Raw genomic sequence first — 25,589 nt, forward strand, 5'->3', positions numbered from 1 at the left:
AAATAAAATATTATCCTCGGTATTGTGTCATTTTTCTGTGTATCGTAATACAGTAACCATCATTGCATCAATCAGCTTCAGTACCTGACTGTTCTCATGTTTTTGTTTCTGTTTATATAATCTATCTTCTCTCTGTGAGTACTTACACTTTGTAAATTAAGGGTATCTTATTTGAAACTGTTGATGTTGGCTTTAATTGCAATACAACTTGATCATAAATACACGTGATACTTTTCTTTTTGTGTATTGATTCCCTGACCACGTGACTTTTACAACTGATGCGGTATTTATAGATAACATTGAGGAGGCCCAATGAAGGTTTTGTTTTAAACCGTGTAAAATCTACTGAACAGTAATAACATTTTTCTTTGTACAATTTCCCAACCTGATTTAGAAAATAAGAAGAATAAATAAAAACGTACTCAGTTGATAAATAATTTAAACTAATTTTCAGTTCACCAGCTTTGAGGTATGATAAGTACAAAATTAAATGTTTTTGCGTAGCCAGATCAGTTGACTCGTCGTAATCATAATTCCCACGGCGGGACTTAACTTTACGTCGGACATCACCTATGTCTCTATAATATCGGAAATTGTCTGAATAAATTCGGAGCAGGCATTGTTCTCTTGATGTAATTTAGAAGTGATCACGGTACCATTTAACTTAGTTAAATCATTTATTGACTGAAATTTGTCCATTGGTAAGTTTTCTTTAGCAATAAAGTAAGCATTCCGGACTAAGGTGCACATTGCGTTGTCAGTCTTTTCATGAACTTTCTCAAATACCGATACAATTGGATTACTTTTGGAAGCTGTCTCTAATTTAAGAGCTTGAACGTGGTCATTGCTATTAGCATGCTCTACAACGGCTGACTTTCGAAAAGTTATTTTTAAGTTTATGTTTTTGACAAATGTCACAAAACATGGCATTTAGCATACTGTCAAATCTTAACCATAAAAACAGTTGTAACCATGTATGAATAAAGCTTCTAGCATTTTTAGCAGATTTCGAATTTTGATCGGAATCGTCACGTTTACGTTTGCCCATGATGGCAGATTTGTAAAGTTCAATTTGAGAAAAAGTCTTTATAACAGTCGGAGATTGTCATGATTGGATATTCTTCTTTATAATTTCAATTATAAAAACAGTTTTTAATATGAAAACAAGAATAGAGAACGCCCCCTTATTTATTGGACAACTCAGCTATTCTCGGTGTTTTTCCTATATATTTCAATAAATTTTCCCCTTTAGAGTACCCCAGTATTTAACACGATGTACAGTGTTTAATAAAATAATATATATCATACTTTTTCATTTATAAATATCCTTATTTGAAGAATAACTTTTAAATATCAGGATACTTTTTAAAACTGAATGCTCATTTAAAATAATATCTATAAAGCGTAATTAAATAGGATGTTGTTCCATACACGCTTACAATTTTACATGTTTGACCTCGTTTACCTGATCACCTTTATGTACATTGTTATGCATCATTAATTCTATTGATAAAAACAAGCTAAGGACACCTCATCAAAGGTTACAAACCTGTAATCAGTAAATGATTTATGGCTTCAATATAACTTATTGAAGGGATAATTGTTTGACAGCTTGTTGTTATTTAAATAAAAGAAAACATGTTTTTTCTACTTTTTATTGATGTACACAAGCTAAAGACCAAGCGGTACATTTATGTACCCAGAGGATTAGACTAACTGAGACACTTCAAAGTATCTGAAATATGCTGCATCTGCTTTATTAAACCCAATTATGACCGAAATATCTTTGTGAAATAGATTGCCACAATTATAAACTAAAATGCTCAAACGGACATGCCCAAAGCCCCAAACGGACATTTTTATCGATCGATAGTTGGTAAAAATTGAAATGACCGTTTTATGAAAATGCCTTGAATAACAAAAAGTGGCAAACCAATTCTATTTGACCGTTTGAGGCTGAGAGCAGCCGGACTTTTTATGAAAGTTTCGGTCAAGTCCGGAATATATGACCGTTTTGGAAGCCCTGATACAATGTTGAGAATGTTCATCTCTATGCACTATTTTTTTGTTTTTTTTTAAAAGTAGTGATCAGGTCTGGAGTATATGAAGATCTAGCCAGTTGCATAAGGGTTCAGATCACATGACTGCTCTCTTTATCCAAACAAGAATTTGTCAATAGTACACAGATGCCCCACTCGCACTATCATTTTCTATGTTCAGTGGACCGTGAAATTGGGGTCAAAACTCTAATTTGGCATTAAAATTAGAAAGATCATATCACAGGGAACATGTGTACTAAGTTTCAAGTTGATTGGACTTCAACTTCATCAAAAACTACCTTGACCAAAAACTTTAACCTGAATCGGGACAGACAGACGGACTGACGAACGGACGCACAGACCGAAAAACATAATGCCCCTAGGTGGGGCATAAAAAGTAAAGGGCACCATAATCTGGAACATCCCCTCAGAATCCAACATAATATAAATGGCTGATTTCAAACATGTGAAATTCTTATCTTTACTTTCAACCCTTCTCCAGTATGGATCACCAGTATGGATCACCAGTATGGATCACCAGTAGTGTTCTATGTGATGGAACTTCTTTTACCACTTCACATGGACATTCAACAGGTTTTTACAACAATTCTTGACATTTTACCTTCTTAAATTGAACAATTTTTTAAAACATCAATGTTACTTTAAAATTATTATAAATGTAAAAATCCTTACAATATTTTTTTTAAATTTTTGATAAAAATGATTCCTCAAAGCAAAGCAGGGGTTATTCATATAAGAAGAGCCAAAGGTCACCACTTACTTCTGGGGTCATTCATATCTGATGGAAATGTTTCCTTGTCATACAAGAACGGATGATATCTGATAATTCCCTCCACCACTCCAGATCCTTCCACAGTAGCTTTGAAGTCAAATACACTGGCACCAGATCTGACATATAATGTCTGCATGTCGTCCTCGATGTCTCGCAGATTTATTACTTGTGGCACCGTCTGCTTCGGCATAAATAATTTCACCTGTAAAACAAATGCATGTAGGAATGAAAAGAAATGGGACAGCAAACCAACAACACAAATCACCAAAAGTCAACATGATCTTCAACAATAGACAAATTTCCTTGCAATACATCAAGCTATGAATTGCCTTGTCAATGAAAATTAAACATATTTACCACAACTATTTTGAATATAAAACATATGTTAACACAAAGAGTTCCAAAACTAATAATACCCCTGCTATAAGTATTCAGTAAACAGGAAGTTGATAAGTGTTAGATGCATAACACAGTATAGCATGCTTAAATGTATTCTGATTCAAAATTTCAGAAAAGCCTTGATTGAAAGTTCCTGAGAAATATGCCACTAGATTGTATGGGATGGATGAATTGACAGACAGACATAAACTTCTTTGAGGAAGGGGTATAATAATGACTCACCAGAAGCGCAAAATATGCCTTCTCTAAATTTACAATTTCACACCTGTGTTTGTTTCCCCTGTACAAAATTTGAAATTATCATTCAATTAAATATAACATTTTAATATTCAAAACTGAAAGCACAAACCAATGTAATCTTTAATGATCTGGAATGTATTAAGGATGTATCCAGGTTTATGAATTTTTGTTAGATGTTTGGACTCCTTGGGTTTTTCCTATGATACAGGGTAAAATATTTTGCCCCATATCACCCACTTTTCTTTTCATACATTTCAATAGCTTATTAAAAGGTCATTACCAAAATTTAAGCAGATTCTAGATTCTAGATTTTTTTTTTTACGAATTGAGACCCAAATAATGCCAATGCTAAATTTAAGGTAAAAAGTTAAGGTCAGCCTTTTCCCGCCATTTTTAAAAAATCAAATATCTCAAAAAGGAGTTCCATAATCTATCAATATTTTTAGCTTATTTTGTTCCTTAATGCTCTTCTGACTTATTGTATCAATTTTAAATTCTAGATTTTTTTTAATTTCACCTAACTACACCCTTAAACTTATAGTGTAAATTCAGAAATTATTGAGAGGTTTTTATAAATGTGAATAATGCGACTGTGTGAGTATCGCAATAATAAGAACTTGCATTCTGATATTTGATATATATATTCATATGCAGTTTTTACTGAAATGGCAACAATTTATCTCGCATTTTTGTCCATTTTTCAAAAAAAAAATCACAATAATAAATGCACACAATATTTTCAAAAGTTTACAGTATATTTACATTTAGAAATAGTGCCTGGATATATCTGACCAATACTTAGTCCACCTTAAGTTTATAGAGTTCCTTTACTAACCTCTATATCAATATTCTGGAAGGGACTTGGAGCTCGATTATTTTTTACTGAAGACTCGTCGATGTTTCCTTGCGGTCCATGTATGTAATAATGGTAAATATGTCTACAAAATAAATATTTATTACATTATGGTTTTAATTTATTTAGAGTGGACACACTAAGATGTGTTGCCTTCATAATAATGACTAAAAGATCAAAATATCAAGATGATAAATGAACAATATGATGGTATGATACTAAACCCCTAACGGGAAGGATTGTGCCTGATATTCATATGATGAAGACATAATCTTTCAATCAGTTTAATTGAAGTCTGGAGCTGGCATGTCAGTTAACTGCTAGTAGTCTGTTGTTATTTATGTATTATTGTCATTTTGTTTATTTTCTTTGGTTACATCTTCTGACATCAGACTCAGACTTCTCTTGAACTGAATTTTAATGTGCGTATTGTTATGCGTTTACTTTTCTACATTGGCTAGAGGTATAGGGGGAGGGTTGAGATCTCATAAACATGTTTAACCCCGCCGCATTTTTGCGCCTGGCCCAAGTCAGGAGCCTCTAGCCTTTGTTAGTCTTGTATTATTTTTAATTTTAGTTTCTTGTGTACAATTTGGAGTTTAGTATGCCGTTCATTATCACTGAACTAGTATATATATTTGTTTAGGGGCCAGCTGAAGGACGCCTCCGGGTGCGGGAATTTCTTGCTGCATTGAAGACCTGTTGGTGGCCTTCTGCTGTTGTCTGTTCTGTGGTCGCGTTGTTGTCTCTTTGACACATTCCCCATTTTCATTCTCAATTTTAATATATATGAAGTCAAAGGTCCTCCATCAGATCTTACAAAAATTCTTTATATCAAATTGAGGTGAGCAATTATTGATAGTAACTGAAAAAAAATTTCATTTCAAGAAAATTTTGCAGTGAATTTTTTAGTCACTGAACCTTGAAAATCATGTTGAAGAAAACACATACATGCTGTATGATCTTCAGATTATAAGGCATCTGTTTAAAAGATATGAAATCCTAAAAGACAAGCTTTGTGTAAATGTTCTTCATACAGATTAGCATTCATATATCTCATTTTCTTCAGCTACACGTTTATACAGGAGAGTACATGATAAGTTTTCACAACTTGTCATCTTTTTTAGCAACACATGTTACAGACCAGACCAAGATAAGTTTTCACACATGTCATCTTCTATGACATATGTTACAGATCAGACCAAGATAAGTTTTCGCACGTGTCATCTCCTGTGACATATATTACAGGCCAACCAAGATGAGTTTTTACACGTGTCATCTTCTGTGACATAAGTTACAGGCCAGACCAAGATCAATTTTTGACCCCAAAGATTTCATTTATTCAATGATTACTTACGCTAATTGTCGTGTCCAATCTTTTATTCTACACTTGAGATAACCAAGATGGTCAGGATTTATATTTTTAATTTGAACCACTGTAAAATTTTCTCTTTTCTTTTCTTCGTTAATAACATTTCTCACAATTTCATCGTCAGTAGAAATATGGCTTGCATCTCCTGGCTGTTTAAGAAAGACAATATTATTACAACTTACAATAATAATATAGAATAGAGAATGGAAACAGGGAATGTGTCAAAGAAACAACAACTCGACCAAAGAGCAGAAAACAGCCTAAGGCCACCTATGGGTCTTCTACACACCAAGAAAATCCCGCACTTGGAGGTGGGCTTCAGCTGGCCCCTAAATAATATGCATGCATTTCAGGAAGCTTTAATTTGTAGTTCCTGAGACGTATGAGACAAAAATTACATTGGACAGACCGTTAAGTATTTTGTTAACAGGAAGCTTATATAGGTAGTTGTGTCAACAGATTCATGTAGTACTATTGTGTTATACTGATGTTGTATTATTGTGTATATCATTGTCTGGTGTGTGTCTATTCCGCTGAACATACATGTATATTCCACAAAGTGTTTTGTTAAATATTGAAGCTTGTATCTACGGTAAAATGATTCATATTATATCAATTATTACATTGTATATACATAAAATATGCACTGTAAATGCTAATATGTAACCTCTCATACTTTTACATTTATATTAAAATCTACATTGCATTCATATAAGCAGTAATATATATATATATATAACTCGTCTCAAATTCAGCCCAACAATGTTAGATCTTCAAATTTGCGTTAGCAAATTTTTGTTATTCCCTCAGAAGGATTCCAACCCTGGCTTCTGTGACATCGTGGCAACACCACCTGCACCGTGTCCAGTGCCCTAGACCACTCGACCACCTAGGCTACATAAAAATATAGCTTTTGGTGGTCAATGTAATGCCTTTTCTCGTCGGCTTTATCTAGGGTTGTAACACAGTACATGATGTATAGTGGCAAGTAGATGGTGTACCTTTCAGATCAGCTTATTTGTCTGTCGTAACGGATGATAATGTAAATTACCACATCAAATTTTAATTTTATTATACACGTCTAAACATGTAACAACTTTATGACAGACATCGGATAACACGTGGTTATACAGGGCTAACACCATAATATATATATATATATATATATATACCTTTCTATTATGTATAAAGCCACTGTAGATTGCCTCTTGGTTAATTTCTTTCTGTTGAAACTCCTCCTTAGATATGGTTAGCTCATGAACATCCTTAGATTCTCTAGCTTTAGAAATCATCTGTAAAATAAAGATGAAAATAATACTCATTGATAAACTCTGGGGAAAATGTGTTTAATACTAGTGTAATTTAACAGTCAAAAAGATATTTTCCAAAAAATCTGTAGGTCCAGTGAAAATTTATTCAATAGACTTAAAATGAAAAATATTAGAATAGTATAACTGTAGGAGCAATATTTGTTTGTACAGTAAAGGCTGAATATTGACTGAGGGCAGGTACATCAAAATTTACATAGTACCCTCGGAAGGCACTTCCAAAATGGAGTGACCATCTACAAAAGCAATTTAAGACTTCTTCTTAAATTTACACGGTACAAAAACACTCATCCATAGTTGAGATATCGAAGAGTCTTCCCTGGATGCTATGTATGCTTTTTATGGAACAGCCCTGAAACAATAACAATAATGTAGTTGAACTGCTGCGGTAAATTTGACAGTTGCAAATGCAGTTTTTCTAACCACGCGTAGCGGAGAATTTGTTGAACGGGCAACTCTTTAACTTCAGTCCAGTTATTCTGATTCTAATGCATTACAAAAAGAAAAACTTACTTTTAGCTAAAAATAGGAACTCTATTGAGATCAATAATACAAAATTCCTACCTCTTCAAATATTGATGAGGGCTTTTCCATTAAAATAAAAGTAAGAGAGGAGGAAAGAAAGTTCCTATATAGCCTCCAACATCCATTTAATGGAATAGCCCAGATGTTAGATATTACATACCCTGGTTGAAGTACCAATAAAGAAGACAGCCTGCTTCCCACCGACACCAAAGTAGGATATATCACTGTTAAGTGATAGGGGAACATTTGGCTGTATCAGGGAACTGTTAGAATCTTCGTCCTCTGTTTCAATAAAACTCCTAAAATACATAGTCAAAGTCAATAAAACTCCTAAAATACATAGTCAAAGTCAATAAAACTCCTAAAAAACATAGTCAAAGTCAATAAAACTCCTAAAATACATAGTCAATAAAACTCCTAAAATACATAGTCAATAAAACTCCTAAAATACATAGTCAATAAAACTCCTTAAATACATAGTCAATAAAACTCCTAAAATACATAGTCAATAAAACTCCTAAAATACAAAGTCAATAAAACTCCTAAAATACATAGTCAAAAGTCAATAAACTCCTAAAATACATAATCAATTAAACTCCTAAAATACATAGTGAAATGTGGGAAGTTCAATATGACAATTCACATAAATAAATCTATTAAAAAAAAACAAAAAAAACCTATTTTTGAACATATTTTCATCACTAACCATTACTATTGAAGTATTTTATCAAACCACTTCAAAATGAAATATGGTATGAGAGATAAAAAAAAGTGCAAGATGAAGTAAAATTTCTGATTTTTTTATTATTATTTTGAACTCTTTTTCTTTAAAAGTAATAGTATTATCTGCCCAGATCCCCCCATTTTTCTTTTCATACAAATAAAATACATCTTTTAAAACTACATCCCTTGAAAGTTTGGTAAAATTGTTGATTTTTTTTAAATATAAAATTTTGACTATGAAAAACATCTCTGTACAAATTCATGTAAAATGAAATGATCACCATACAAAATATTCTTTCTTGTCTAGCAAATGTCTTTTTATGTATGACACCTTATACCAAAGATTCAGAGCTTGTCATAAACAGAATGTTCTGGTCTATTACTTAGATCTTATGATGACTTCTAGATTAAATTTGTTTTTCGATTGCTATTTCAGTGATGTTTACTCCAAACATGCAAATTGTTTCATATTTTTCGTGTCCGGGCCTTTCAAAGTTGACTATACAGTATGAGTTTTTCTCATTGTACAGTTGCCTATAATTCCACTTCATTTTAACTTTGGTGGATAGTTGTTTGATTAGCAATCAGACCACATCTCCTTATTTTTTATAGAGGTCTAGTTATTCAGTTAATCTCTTTTTTCTACATAACCTTTTAGGTTCTATATCACACCTCCCCTATTCATTACAATATTTATCTATTGAAGGTATTTAACTTTCTAACTTAAAAATGTAAGTTTTACCAAGCATATAAATTTTTAAAATTTAAGTGCCAATCTGCCCAAGAATTAGGCAGTGGTGAAAACATGACAAACAAAAACCCACTCAAGTTGACATTAGTTCATGTTCAAAATATATAATGGTGCACGAATATAGCATTCATTTCCTTTTCCTGTTCTTGTAATTCAAGATATTATTTGGTTGAAATGCACTAGAAATTAACAGTTAAGGGGAGCTAACTACATAATTTGCTATCATTCTAACCAAAAGTTATCTAGAGATTTCTTGAATTACCAGACAAGCAGAAACCAAAGGCCTACCATTTCTAATTCAGGATGAGGGTAACTTCAAAATAAGATGGTTAGGTCGGTGGGTTTTTTTCGGCCATGCTTTGAAATTTTTCTAAATTGCCTGATTCTTACAAAGACTGGCACTTAATGATAAATATTGCAGTCAACAGTGGACAAGTTGTAGAATTGGTTTCTCTAATGATTAAATGGAAAGTACTGAGTGAAGTGTTCTGAATGGATATGGCTCAAAAATTTACAATACAATTCTAACTTGACGCAGTACGCCAAAGTCTCCAATGAGACAATAATATATACTGACAGTTAACAGATTGGCTAGACAATGAGTTTACAACAGATAGCACATATAAAACTGTCAAGTTTAAGGTATAAAGACACAGAGTCTAGCTACTCACACTTTATCTCGTTTGTCTTTACGTATAAACTTTGACAGTCTGTAGATCGCCCAGTTATTGAGCTGACGAGGGGTCATACCTTTCCCGTTATCTATCACAAATATACAATTATCTTTTGGATTCTTCTCATCAAAATGCTACAATAAAAAAAAAGTTTACTCTCAATAACGGGATCCTGAAATCCCCCTCCAAATCTCTTTTATTGTTAGGTTTGTATTGCATAGTCTTTTCTTTACTGCTGTGTTGTGGACTGATGCCACTTAATCTTTTTTTCTTTGGACTTGAAAGTTGGTTGTCTTTTTTGTCACCCTGCTGGTATACTCTCAACCAACTAATTTTTCACAAGTGATTTATTACAGCTTCTTTAGCAAGTAGAAAATGACACTAAAAATCGTTGAAAACTTTGATCTTCTCTGAAACACCTAAAAAAACAATGAAATCACGAAAATAAATCATTGTGAAATCAGCTAGAAAGGGTAAACGTGAAATAAAAAATCTGCAAAAATAAGATGGTTTATCGTATATTGTTTTAAAATTTTTATGTTGGTTTCTTTTATGCCTCTTCAGCAACCAAAGCTATATATGATTAACTCTTGGTGTTTACGGCCACTTTCAGCACTCATGGCTATATCTCTAAGGCCACTGTCATCAGTCATGGCTATATCTCTAAGGCCAGTTTCAGCACTCATGGCTATATCTCTAAGGCCACTTTCAGCACTCATGGCTATATCACTAAGGCAAGTTTTTATTTGTTGAGAAAACCCTTGACCTTCAACATGAAAACTGGCAATCCTCGTCAGGGAAGATCAGTCAAACACACCTTGCCAAGGACAGGGTTCCAGTCAAACACACCTTGCCAAGGACAGGGTTCCAGTCAGACACACCTTGCCAAGGACATGGTTCCAAATCCAGTCAAACACACCTTGCCAAGGCAGGGCTCGACAATAACGCTTGTCCGATTGTCCAGTACCAGAGGAAAAAAAGGTCAGACAAGTAAAAGCCATACCAAGCATGTCCGACGGGACAAGTAAAATTATTCTGTAGAAAATAAATAACATCGATATCCAACTTTGATGATCAAAGTAATAAACAAAAAACCAGAAAAGAAGATAAAAACAAATTTTAATTTGACATGTTTACTGTATAACAGATAAAAGGCATACTATTCTCGTAAACCAGTCTTACGGCTTTGTATATAAGGTAACAAGACAGTTTGGCACCGGCGAGGAAACAAATCGTCTCCATGTTTAATAGACAGTATGGCACTGTTGGAGATATTTCGGGACCAAGACAAACCAGTACATTGTTTCCCTACATTATTCTGTTGCTTTTAATAAATATATGATAAATTTTATTTGGCAAAAATATTTAAAATATAAAAATGAAGAAATAATTGACCATAAATTTCAGAAAATCATATTTGATCATATTTAGACAAACAATATTTTATTGTGTTTGAATAAACATTTTACAAAATGTAACATATTAAAAACAAAGCTGACTGTAATAATAATCAATATATTATCATCATAAAAGACCAGAATACAATCCAAATTAGTGTAGACTGACAGGCCTACCAGACTGTGCCTGATGTGCAGTCTGATGAGACTTTGGCATTGATGAAAACTAAAACCTAAGTCCTGTGACTAGACATGACTAGATGCAGTTGTTCTCGACTCATATTTTTGAAAAGGATATCAAGAGATATAAATCAAATTCTGTTATATTGTTTAAATTCATTTTGTTCATTGAATCAACCTAAATGCAAAAAGGTTAATACCAAGGGTTTTTTTTTTGGAAAAGTTACAATTGCAATCGGACAAGTAAGTTTTGGTATGTACTTGTCCTATTGGGCAAGTTGAAAAAAAAGTTATTGTAGAGGCCTGCAAGGACAGGGTTCCAAATCCAGTCAAACACAACCTGGCCAAGGACAGGGTCCAAAATCCAGTCAAACACACCTTGCCAAGGACAGGGTTCCGAATCCAGTCAAACACACCTTGCCAAGGACAGGGTTCCAAATCCAGTCAAACACACCTTGCCAAGGACAGGGTTCCAAATCCAGTCAAACACAACCTGGCCAAGGACAGGGTTCCAAATCCAGTCAAACACACCTTGCCAAGGACAGGGTTCCAAATCACAACCTTAGTGTTAACAGGTTAGTGACCACTGTAGACCGACGACTGCATGGCCATTGAGACCCCTTCTTTTTTATGAAAGCAGGATATAATGTTTAACCTAGCTGACCAAAGAACATAAGATAAGGACACTAATCATCTCGATCATGCTGCCATGGTATAACCAAGAGGGCTGAAAGTGGTGTAAACACAAAAAATCAATCATTTTCAATGGCATTGTACATATATAAATGTATATACAATTCATTAGCCTTAATTCATGCTTGTACCAATGATAAACTTTCCACAAAACATTTTTAACAGCACTATAAGTTATAACATGTATAATAATAATCTCTATTTCAAATGAGTAATGATTCTGATTGCCTTACCAATCTGAGTTCTATTTTTCTGGGTCCATCATTGTTAGCTGTTGCAGACAGGGCATTATCTATCAATTCAGCAAAAGCATAGGCTAAAACACAAAAAAGGCAAATAAATTTATAAATATCTTTAAACAGCTAAAATTACATTAGTACTTAAAATATCTATAACAGGTTTCTTGATTAGGCCAGACATGCTGCCTGAGAATTAGGTAGGAGTGGACCTTATTTGACACAAAATTTGGCTGTAATCTTACTTTTTTTATTTTTAGAGGGGGGGGGGGTGGCAGTGGCACGTGTGAACTGTCTAATTCCATGCCTGTTAATATGGTTTTTTTTTTAAGGACTTATCTGTCCAATTGGAGGAATGTGTGTTTACCATCCCCATCCCAATAAATGAGGATGGATCCTTGCTTGATTAATGTAGTGTCCTGATGCAAATAATTCAAGCATATTCCCAGAGGATAACATGCATTAAACTGTAGAATCAGCTATTTTCGTGAGTACCAATTTTCGTAGATTGAGGAAAAATAGATTTTTTCATTGATATTTGATTTTGTGGTCTTGCCAAAGTCTATTTTCAAGCCTAAAAGAAAATTTATACTTCTTTGTATGTTAACATTGGTTGCTTACCTATACCTAGGAAATCCATTAAATTGGTATCCCACAAACATTAAATTGGTATCCCACAAACATTAAATTGGTATCCCACAAACATTAAAGAAATCACAGTAAGCATGGTAAGTGAGGATTTATTTTAAAACGAATTTGTACTACAATGTACATAAAGTACATGATGTAGACAGTCAAAAAGTTTTGGACACTCTGATTTACAATCTTAACAGAATTAATAAAATGCTTCGCTGGGGCGCAGCTTGATACGACCGCAGAGGTCGAACCCTGAACAGTTGGGGCAAGTATGGACACAACATTCAAGCTTGATACAGCTCTGAATTTGGATTGTTATTAAATATTTGACACAGCATAGGTTTCTGACACAGAAAGAATGTGGTCTAAGAACTTGAATTTTTTTAATTTACCTATTATGGTCCAATGTCCAAAATCAAAATACATGGTTAGATTCAGCATATCAAAGAACCCCATATATTCAATTTTTGTTAAAATCAAACAAAGTTTAATTTTGGACCCCAACTTGGACAAACTTGAAAACTGGGCCCATAATCAAAAATCTAAACACATGTTTAGATTCAGCATATCAAAGAACCCCAAGAATTCAATTTTTGCTAAAATCAAACTAAGTTTAATTTTGGACCCTTTGGACCTTAATGTAGACCAATTTAAAAAACGGGACTTAAAATTAAAAATCTAAATACACGGTTAGATTTGGAATATCAAAGAACCCCAATAATTCAATTTTTGATGAAATCAAACAAAGTTTAATTTTGGACAGTGTAAGGGAAGTAACTAAAACGTTGTATTTGGATTACCTCCCTAACACTGTTTTAAATTATCTTTATTGTTCATTAACCATTACTTTATACATAATTTAAAAGCAGTGTAAGGGAGATAATTTCAATGATGTATTTGATTTATCTCCCTTACACTGCTTTAAATTATGTTTTGTACTAAAGTATTTGTCCATTAACCAGGACAACCTTGTTTTTCCCCCTTTTTTGCCCCTAATTCCTAAACGGTTTGAGCCATAACCCCCCAAAGCAAATCCTAACCATCCCTTTGTGGTATGGAAACTTGTAGTTTTTGCGGTCGTATAAAAACTGGAGGCTCTAAAGAGCCTGTGTCGCTCACCTTGGTCTAAGTGCATATTAAACAAAGGACACAGATGGATTCATGACAAAATTGTGTTTTGGTGATGGTGATATGTTTGTAGATCTTACTTTACTGAACATTCTTGCTCCTTACTATAATCTCTATCTATAATGAACTTGGCCCGGTAGTTACAGTGGAAAATATTTTGTAAAAATTTACAAAAATTTACAAAATTTATAAAAATTGTAAAAAATTGACTATAAAGGGCAATAACTCCTTAAGTGGTCAATTGACAATTTTGGTCATGTTGACTTATTTGAAGATCTAACTTTGCTGTACATTATTGCTGTTTACAGTTTATCTCTATCTATAATAATATTCAAGATAATAACCAAAAGCTGCAAAATTTTCTTAAAATTACAAATTCAGGGGCAGCAACCCAACAACGTGTTGCCTGATTGGTCTGAAAATTTGTAGACAGATAGATCTTGACCTAATGAACAATTTTGTCCTGTCAGATTTGCTCTAAATGCTTTGGTTTCAGAGATATGAGCCAAAAACTGCATTTTACCCTATGTACTATTTTTTAGCCATGTCGGCCATCTTGGTTTGCGGGCGGGGTCATCGGACACATTTTTTAAACTAAATACCCTAATGATGATTGTGGACAAGTTTGGTTAAATTTGTCTTAGTAGTTTCAGAGGAGAAGATTTTTGTAAAAGATTACAAAAATTTACGAAAAATGGTTAAAAATTGACTATAAAGAGCAATAACTCCTTAAGGGGTCAACTGACCATTTTGGTCAAGTTGACTTATTTGTAGATCTTACTTTGCTGAACATTATTGCTGTTTACAGTTTATCTCTATCTATAATAATATTCAAGATAATAACCAAAAACGGCAAAATTTCCTTAAAATTACAAATTCAGGGGCAGCAACCCAACAACGGGTTGTCCGATTCATCTGAAAATTTCAGGGCAGATAGATCTTGACCTGATAAACAATTTTACCCCATGTCAGATTTGCTCTAAATGCTTTGGTTTCAGAGATATAAGCCAAAATCTACATTTTACCCCTATGTTCTATTTTTAGCCATGGTGGCCATCTTGGTTGGTTGGCCGGGTCACCGGACACATTTTTTAAACTAGATACCCCAATGATGATTGTGGCCAAGTTTGGTCAAATTTGGCCCAGTAGTTTCAGAGGAGAAGATTTTTGTAAAAGTTAACGACGACGGACGACGACTACAGACAACGGACACCAAGTGATGAGAAAAGCTCACTTGGCCCTTTGGGCCAGGTGAGCTAAAAATAAACTAAAGTTAGAGAACGGAAACGAAAAATTCAGCATTTTTTATGTTTATAAATGGACTTAACTCAAGAATGGTAAAAGTGTTGCCACCAAATTTCATACTTAATCTGTATTATGTAGTAATAAGCATTGTGTATAAGTTTCATAACATTTGGTTGAGGCAAACTAAAGTTAGAAAACGGAAACAAAAAATTTGTACTTGATCTTAGTTTTGTGGTAATGAATATTGTGTATAGGTTTCATAATGTTTGTTTGGGGCAAACTTAAGTTACAGAATGGAAACTAAAAATATTTCAATCTTTCAATTTATAAAGGGGCATAACTCAATAATGGTTAAAGTGACACTACCCAAATTCAACTTGATCTGTGTTTTATCAGTGGAAGTCAAAATTAAACATTGCATTGTATAAAGCATTGATTGTAGTTGATTTAAGTTTAATCATGGACAAAGAAAGATAACTCCAATTTTAATAAAATGCTTCGCTGGGCGCAGCTTGATACGACCGCAGAGGTCGAACCCTGAACAGTTGGGGCAAGTATGGACACAACATTCAAGCTTGATACAGCTCTGAATTTGGATTGTGATTAAATATTTGACACAGCATATAGGTTTCTGACACAGAAAGAATGTGGTCTAAGAACTTGAATTTTTTTAATTTACCTATTGTGGTCCAATGTCCAAAATCAAAATACATGGTTAGATTCAGCATATCAAAGAACCCCATATATTCAATTTTTGTTGAAATCAAACAAAGTTTAATTTTGGACCCCAACTTGGACAAACTTGAAAACTGGTCCCATAATCAAAAATCTAAACACATGTTTAGATTCAGCATATCAAAGTACCCCAAGAATTCAATTTTTGTTAAAATCAAACTAAGTTTAATTTTGGACCCTTTGGACCTTAATGTAGACCAATTTAAAAAACGGGACCCAAAATTAAAAATCGAAAAACACAGTTAGATTTGGCATATTAAAGAACCCCAATAATTCAATTTTTGATGAAATCAAACAAAGTTTAATTTTGGACCCTTTTGACCTCAATATGAACCAATTTGATAGCAGGCCCACAAATAAAAAATCTAAATACATGGTAAGATTCAGCATATCAAAGAACCCCATATATTCAATTTTTGTTGAAATCAAACAAAGTTTAATCTGGACCCCAATTTGGACCAACTTGAAAACTGGGCCAAAAACTAAAATCTAAATACATGTTTAGATTCAGCATATCAAAGAACCCCATATATTCAATTTTTGTTGAAATCAAACAAAGTTTAATTTTGGACCCCAACTTGGACCAACTTGAAAACTGGGCCCATAATCAAAAATCTAAACACATGTTTAGATTCAGCATATCAAAGAACCCCAAGAATTCAATTTTTGTTAAAATCAAACTAAGTTTAATTTTGGACCCTTTGGACCTTAATGTAGACCAATTTAAAAAACGGGACCCAAAATTAAAAATCTAAATACACGGTTAGATTTGGCATATCAAAGAACCCCAATAATTCAATTTTTGATGAAATCAAACAAAGTTTAATTTTGGACCCTTTTGACCTCAATATGAACCAATTTGATAGCGGGGTCCACAAATAAAAAATCTAAATACATGGTTAGATTCAACATATCAAAGAACCCCACATATTCAATTTTTGTTGAAATCAAACAAAGTTTAATTTTGGACCCCAATTTTGACCAACTTGAAAACTGGGCCAGAAATCAAAAATCTAAATACATGTTTAGATTCAGCATATCAAAGAACCCCATATATTCAATTTTTGTTGAAATCAAACAAAGTTTAATTTTGGACCCCAACTTGGACAAACTTGAAAACTGGTCCCATAATCAAAAATCTAAACACATGTTTAGATTCAGCATATCAAAGTACCCCAAGAATTCAATTTTTGTTAAAATCAAACTAAGTTTAATTTTGGACCCTTTGGACCTTAATGTAGACCAATTTAAAAAACGGGACCCAAAATTAAAAATCGAAAAACACAGTTAGATTTGGCATATTAAAGAACCCCAATAATTCAATTTTTGATGAAATCAAACAAAGTTTAATTTTGGACCCTTTTGACCTCAATATGAACCAATTTGATAGCAGGCCCACAAATAAAAAATCTAAATACATGGTAAGATTCAGCATATCAAAGAACCCCATATATTCAATTTTTGTTGAAATCAAACAAAGTTTAATCTGGACCCCAATTTGGACCAACTTGAAAACTGGGCCAAAAACTAAAATCTAAATACATGTTTAGATTCAGCATATCAAAGAACCCCATATATTCAATTTTTGTTGAAATCAAACAAAGTTTAATTTTGGACCCCAACTTGGACCAACTTGAAAACTGGGCCCATAATCAAAAATCTAAACACATGTTTAGATTCAGCATATCAAAGAACCCCAAGAATTCAATTTTTGTTAAAATCAAACTAAGTTTAATTTTGGACCCTTTGGACCTTAATGTAGACCAATTTAAAAAACGGGACCCAAAATTAAAAATCTAAATACACGGTTAGATTTGGCATATCAAAGAACCCCAATAATTCAATTTTTGATGAAATCAAACAAAGTTTAATTTTGGACCCTTTTGACCTCAATATGAACCAATTTGATAGCGGGGTCCACAAATAAAAAATCTAAATACATGGTTAGATTCAACATATCAAAGAACCCCACATATTCAATTTTTGTTGAAATCAAACAAAGTTTAATTTTGGACCCCAATTTTGACCAACTTGAAAACTGGGCCCATAATCAAAAATCTAAACACATGTTTAGATTCAGCATATCAAAGAACCCCAAGAATTCAATTTTTGTTAAAATCAAACTAAGTTTAATTTTGGACCCTTTGGACCTTAATGTAGACCAATTTAAAAAACGGGACCCAAAATTAAAAATCTAAATACACGGTTAGATTTGGCATATCAAAGAACCCCAATAATTCAATTTTTGATGAAATCAAACAAAGTTTAATTTTGGACCCTTTTGACCTCAATATGAACCAATTTGATAGCGGGGTCCACAAATAAAAAATCTAAATACATGGTTAGATTCAACATATCAAAGAACCCCACATATTCAATTTTTGTTGAAATCAAACAAAGTTTAATTTTGGACCCCAATTTTGACCAACTTGAAAACTGGGCCAGAAATCAAAAATCTAAATACATGTTTAGATTCAGCATATCAAAGAACCCCATATATTCAATTTTTGTTGAAATCAAACAAAGTTTAATTTTGGACCCCAACTTGGACAAACTTGAAAACTGGTCCCATAATCAAAAATCTAAACACATGTTTAGATTCAGCATATCAAAGTACCCCAAGAATTCAATTTTTGTTAAAATCAAACTAAGTTTAATTTTGGACCCTTTGGACCTTAATGTAGACCAATTTAAAAAACGGGACCCAAAATTAAAAATCGAAAAACACAGTTAGATTTGGCATATTAAAGAACCCCAATAATTCAATTTTTGATGAAATCAAACAAAGTTTAATTTTGGACCCTTTTGACCTCAATATGAACCAATTTGATAGCAGGCCCACAAATAAAAAATCTAAATACATGGTAAGATTCAGCATATCAAAGAACCCCATATATTCAATTTTTGTTGAAATCAAACAAAGTTTAATCTGGACCCCAATTTGGACCAACTTGAAAACTGGGCCAAAAACTAAAATCTAAATACATGTTTAGATTCAGCATATCAAAGAACCCCATATATTCAATTTTTGTTGAAATCAAACAAAGTTTAATTTTGGACCCCAACTTGGACCAACTTGAAAACTGGGCCCATAATCAAAAATCTAAACACATGTTTAGATTCAGCATATCAAAGAACCCCAAGAATTCAATTTTTGTTAAAATCAAACTAAGTTTAATTTTGGACCCTTTGGACCTTAATGTAGACCAATTTAAAAAACGGGACCCAAAATTAAAAATCTAAATACACGGTTAGATTTGGCATATCAAAGAACCCCAATAATTCAATTTTTGATGAAATCAAACAAAGTTTAATTTTGGACCCTTTTGACCTCAATATGAACCAATTTGATAGCGGGGTCCACAAATAAAAAATCTAAATACATGGTTAGATTCAGCATATCAAAGAACCCCACATATTCAATTTTTGTTGAAATCAAACAAAGTTTAATTTTGGACCCCAATTTTGACCAACTTGAAAACTGGGCCAGAAATCAAAAATCTAAATACATGTTTAGATTCAGCATATCAAAGAACCCCATATATTCAATTTTTGTTGAAATCAAACAAAGTTTAATTTTGGACCCCAATTTGGACCAACTTGAAAACTGGGCCAGAAATCAAAAATCTAAATACATGTTTAGATTCAGCATATCAAAGAACCCCATATATTCAATTTTTGTTAAAATCAAACAAAGTTTAATTTTGGACCCTTTGGACCTTAATGTAGACCAATTTGAAAACCGGACCCGAAATTAAAAATCTAAATACACGGTTAGATTCGGCATAACAAATAAATAAATGTGGTCAAAGATTTTACAAATCTAATGCGTCATACTGGTCTTCCTTTACAAATATGCATTTCTTTAAACATAATTTAAAAGCAGTGTAAGGGAAGTAACCAAAACGTTGCATTTGGATTACCTCCCTTACAGTTTTAAATTATCTTAATTGTTCATTAACCATTACTTTATACATAATTTAAAAGCAGTGTAAGGGAGATAATTTCAATGATGTATTTGATTTATCTCCCTTACACTGCTTTAAATTATGTTTTGTACTAAAGTATTTGTCCATTAATGAGGACAACCTTGTTTTTCCCCCTTTTTTGCCCCTAATTCTTAAACGGTTTGAGCAATAACCCCCCAAAGCAAATCCTAACCATCCCTTTGTGGTATGGAAACTTGTAGTATAATTTCAGAGAGATCCATACACCATTCCACAGATATTGTCTGGAAACTAGAAAATGCTTATTTTTGGCCCCTTTTTGGCCCCTAATTCCTTAACTGTTGGTACCATAACCCCCAAAATCAATCCCCACCTTCCTTTTGTGGTATTGAACCTTATGGTAAAATTTCATAGAGATCCATTCACTTAAACTAAAGTTAGAGTGCGAAAACTAATGCGTATTCGGACGACGATGCTGGACGACGACGATGCCGACGCCAACGTCATACCAATATACGACCACAAAAATTTTTTTGCGGTCGTATAAAAATTACTTGATATTTAGAAGAAAATAAAAATTTTGCAATTTTTCCATTTATAAAGGGGCATAACTCTAGAACGGTTAAAGTGACGCCACCAAAATTCAAACTTGATCTGTGTTTTGTGGTAATAAGCATTGTGTATAACATTTGGTTGAGGCAAACTCAAGTTAGAGAACGGAAACCAATTTTGGGACGTGCGTACGTACGTACAGACGGACAAGGGTAAAACTTAATACCCCCACCGCCACGGCGGAATGAATTCTGTCTCTCAGAAGCATAGCAGGGGTTCAAATTAGTGGTGATCTGAGGTCCGAGACCTTCCATTTACAGATTCGGACCTTCCCACCGGTAGTTAGTTACAACCGACGGAATTTTGTATTTTTGCAGATTAAAACAATTACAAAAGCATTTTGAACAAAAATATAAAAATGTAGTATAAAAATAATCTTAAAATATGCAACTTTACTGAAAGGAAACTTATGTGATTGCTTAAATTCTTCACAATGAATTTGATGTGAAGTCACATGACAGGTCTTCATACAAGATACCGGGAAACTGGAGAATATAGTATTAGAACATAACTAGTAAATGGTATGAGTCTGTTTGGTTTTGGGGTGACTTCTTCCAAAAGAAACCCTGATGAAACGGGTGATACAGCGGGTGTGATTGATGAAAGGGCTTAACGCAGCCCAAAGACAGGATCTGACTAAAGACCAAATATATGACAGGAAAAAAGAGAACATAATGAAAGGGAAAGTGCCCTGGTTCGTTAGACAAAATTTTAAAACTTTACCCCATAAAAAATCATGATGAAAAATTTCCTCCCAGCATCTATATATCTTGCCAAAAATGTGGTTAAAAGAAACTGACCCCAAGTTTGAAAACGAAACTGTTATTTGACACAAAGTTAAGCCAGTGTGTTCTAAAGCAGCAATTGAAACCAAAACATTTTAAAAGGTACAAAGTGTTATTTAACACAGTGTATAGTGTTGGGGAAAGGGGCAGCCTTTTTCTGACTGAATTTATTAAAGAAATTCAGAAAAAAATTAGGTTAATGTAGTAAGATATGGTGAGTGCTTTGGAATGGTAAGCATTTTCGATTTTTTATAAATTGAATTTCCAATAAAAATTGGACCTTCAAGGTATAAAGGAGGACCTTTAAGTACTTTTGGTCAAAGGTCCTAGACCTTCCATTGCCTAAAGTAAATTTGAACCCCTGCATAGTACTCATACATGCCTCCCTTAACAATGTGTACTTACGTAATGGATTCTGTCCCTCAGATGCATAATACTCGTACATGCCTCCCTTAACAATGGTATCATAATGAGGCAGGAAGTTGACTCTCTCTTTAGCAGGGGCACATAACTCTTGGTTAATGGATTTCAATACATACAATGTGTCACCTTTATCAATAATGTCTGAAATATTAAATGTAATTATGATACATCATTAAAATTTAAATAGAATCCTAAGGGCTATTCCATTAAAATGTATGTGGGAGGGTCGGAAGGGAAGTTTAATTATTGAATGTGGGTCATGGGTCTTTTTTCAGTATGCGTCCATTACCATTATGCAAAATTATCTAAAAAATGGTTCTTTTTTGTAGGGATATTTTGAAAGTCCCTTCCTTCCCTCCCACATACATTTTAATGGAAAAGCCAAAACAACAACTATCATATCATAAAATACCATTTAGACAATGGATAATTTCGAGCCCGACATATTGTAAATACACCTGTCTGTTGTTAAAGACTATATGTTGACCTCTACTTTGACTATTGATGTTTTTGTTTAGTTGCTATCTCTTTCAGTCAGGGGTACTACTTGTACAAGTAATTCTTATTTACTTGAAGAAGTAATATTAATATACTTATATAAGTAAATTTGTAGGATACTTATACAAGTGTATTTTATTTACTTGTATAGGTAAAAAAATAATTGGCTTAGTTATGTCCCTTAGACATTCAGATTTTTTTACTTATAATGTATAAGTGAAAAAATCATCCTATCTTCTTTTCTTGAATTCTAAGAACTTCTTTGTTCTAATAGAATTTTAAATTGTCTGTCCTTTGCAGATGTCTTAACTAATCATTAAAGTGTAATTTCATGGACAATGAAAATATCATTTGTCTGCTATCTTCAGAACACTGCTCATTTACAAGCCCCCAAGGAGCAATTTTTGAAGGCCTTGCGTAAATACTTAAGATCTTTGTGCAATCAGTTTCATTGTTGAATTAATGAGATGAAACATTGAACTCTAATCAAAAAGTATGAGCTAACCTGGGAAAAATCATTAAAGGCATGTTTTTACATCTCAAAACTTGAGAATTTTTGTGGGATTGTAAAAAAAATTTACTTATACAAGTGAATTTTTGAGAAAATTAAGGGGAGATTATTCAAACATTATAATTAACTTATATAAGTATATTTTATTTTACTTCTTCAAGTAAATAAAGATTACTTGTACAAGTAGTACCCCTGACTGTCTTTGATAGATACCCAACATCTTCTTTCATATACACACTGGGTATTGCAACAGGATAGGTGTTTCTAAATAAAAACTACCATTTTAAATTAAATTAACATATTGTATGCCACAATCTAATGAAATTGCAATAAATCATCTCAGTTATTTAAAGAAATTTCAACAATCACAATAATAAATTCATGCAAATATTTCTGAATTTACAGTAACATTAGTTCAAACAAGTCCACAAAACATCACATAGAAAACTAAAGTCTGAGCAATATGTACGCAACCTCAAACTTGGGGTGATCTCAGCTGATCAGGTATGGTAAAAAAAATCTAGCTCAACTACTGGAACCCATCATGTTGCTCATGGTAGGTACTGAGTTCATAATCAAACAAATATTTTTGACATTTATTGTCTTTTTGAAGTCTTAGCTGATAAAACTTTTACCCCATGATGGATCATCTTTAATTTCTTCTCTGTTTGTTGTAGCAATGACAAATTTTTCATTCTTCTTTATTCCAATAGTCTGAAAAATATAAATACTTGTTACATAGACTTTGTATACAAATCTGACAAATATAATTTATCAACAAGTGTGGACACAACGAAATGCTTTGCTTGTAAGGAACAAATCAAAATGCACTGTGATGTCCAGTGCAGTGTTCTCCCCAGGATTTTTCGATAGCACCAGGGTAACGTGTGTCAACAGCTTAGTGAAATGATTCATACAATCAGTCTTGCCTCGTAGCTTAGCTTTATTTCTAGTTACTGCAGTTTTTATGTCTCTTGTTTTGTTTTAATACTGTGGTACTGTGTTATGTAGACATTGAGTCAGAAAATTATTGGTAAAAAAGAAGTAAATCAATAAACAGTTTGTATACTTTAATATTTATTTTTAAATAAATAAAACAGGATTCATTACACAATATTCATCTAAATTTAAAGTAATTAAATCTTTTATAAAATCCATGATCAATAAAAATAAGATATCATTCAAAGGAGACTAAAAATGTTCAATTTAAAAAACTTTCTAGTTTCTAAAAAGAAAGTTGTTGTATGTGAAATGATTCTTGTCATAAGCATGATAAGGAGATATAAAATTAACATGCGCAAATATAATTTCATTATTTGAACCAGTTTCTATCTTAAATTTAATAAAAAGAAGTTTTTCATCAATTTTTAAACATTTTACCATGAATTTCATGTAAACATTAATACAGACTTCATACTGCACTGAAATCTAAATCTTTATTTGTCATGATCCATTTAAAAAGAATTCCTAAATCTATAAATTTATCTTAGGTCTATCCGAGACATATACTCTGGGTCTATAGATCTACAAGTAACCATATTCAATGTCAACAACAAAGTCTCCCTATTTTCCCGCCTAAATGACAGGAAGTAGATATAAATAGATTTAACATGTGCTGTCGTACAGTGACCTATAGTTGTTAATTTCTGTGTCATTTGGTCTCTTGTGGAGAGTTGTCTCATTGGCAATCATACCACATCTTCTTTTTTATATTATGAATAAAATTTGCTAGATTACTTCTGCGATTCATTAATTTTTGATAAAGTTATCCAGTTTGAATGTTCAGTCATGAATTTTTATTTATGAAATAGAATATACAAAATGTATTGCAATCACTTGTAGATCAACTTGAACATTCTACGTGAACTAACTGGGTCATGTAATATGTACAATGTCCTTCTGTTGACAGATACTATGATAGCTTGTAACCTGACTATCATCATGATCATGCAATAACTATGTCATAACTAAAGATAATTTTGGCCATGGTTTAATCAGAGACATATAATACTATAATATAAGAATTGAGAAATGTATAATTGTCATTTATGCGTAAAGATCTACAAAAAATGTACCGGCGTGTGTAAAACTATCGGGTCCACACTGTTTGTGTACAAAGTATATTTGCCGACTTGTCACTGGTCAGCGCTTGGGTGGTGAGGGAAGCCATAAAATAGTTATCTGTGATCATAAAGTTATGATCTCTTAATTAAAACACAAAAGAATTATGTAACAAGTGTTAATTACATCAATTAAATCCAATCAACAAGGTTAACCTCATAAGGTAAATCAATCACATGGTGTAAACAATCTAGGTTTAACTGGTTTGAACTCGTCAAATTTCATCTGGAATTTTATACCACACGGAAAAGATGTAACAAATCGTTTAAAACTTTACTGATTTACGATTTTTTTACTGAAAATTTTAGCACCAAGGACAAAAATTAAACATCACGGTAAGACCGATACCACCACGGTAATAAATAATTATACATCGCCGGCCCGCGGTCCTTTAAGGGCCTGGGGAGAACACTGGTCCAGTGAGAAACCTTTTTTTTTTCATCCTCCTGAGTGGCTTATTCATTCAACTCACCAAAATAACCACTAGTACTTTTCTTCTATACTTTCATGTAATAAATAGACTCGTGGAAATGCTAATTGTTTTACAGTACCATAGGTGTGTACTCTTATAGGAGCATCCAAATGTTTTCTGTCAAGTTAGAATCTTTTGATATTTGGAAATTGCCACCTGCTCACTCTGAATGTATGGTGGTTTACACAATTGTTAGTTAGTCATGATTTCTTGTTCACCGGCTGTTCACTTTCTGGTGAGTGCATCTTGTACTTTTCTGTCATTCTTTATAAT

General features: G+C 32.8%; 1 protein-coding gene across 1 annotated transcript in view; it reads right to left on the reverse strand.

Moving 5' to 3' along the window:
• LOC127723140 (structural maintenance of chromosomes flexible hinge domain-containing protein 1-like) overlaps positions 1-25,589 on the reverse strand; it is a 121,136-nt gene that overhangs the window by 91,460 nt on the left and 4,087 nt on the right. Inside the window, exons 2-10 of the mRNA XM_052229641.1 lie at positions 23,359-23,437; positions 21,697-21,855; positions 12,201-12,283; positions 9,695-9,831; positions 7,710-7,848; positions 6,869-6,988; positions 5,682-5,845; positions 4,307-4,409; positions 2,821-3,034 (exon numbers count right to left, since the gene is read on the reverse strand). Of these exons, the coding sequence (XP_052085601.1) occupies positions 2,821-3,034; positions 4,307-4,409; positions 5,682-5,845; positions 6,869-6,988; positions 7,710-7,848; positions 9,695-9,831; positions 12,201-12,283; positions 21,697-21,855; positions 23,359-23,437 (1,198 nt within the window). The remainder of the gene's footprint in view (positions 1-2,820; positions 3,035-4,306; positions 4,410-5,681; positions 5,846-6,868; positions 6,989-7,709; positions 7,849-9,694; positions 9,832-12,200; positions 12,284-21,696; positions 21,856-23,358; positions 23,438-25,589) is intronic.

This window comes from Mytilus californianus, unplaced genomic scaffold (assembly GCF_021869535.1).
Source record: "Mytilus californianus isolate M0D057914Y unplaced genomic scaffold, xbMytCali1.0.p SCAF_13, whole genome shotgun sequence".
NCBI classification, from domain to species: Eukaryota; Metazoa; Mollusca; class Bivalvia; order Mytilida; family Mytilidae; genus Mytilus; species Mytilus californianus.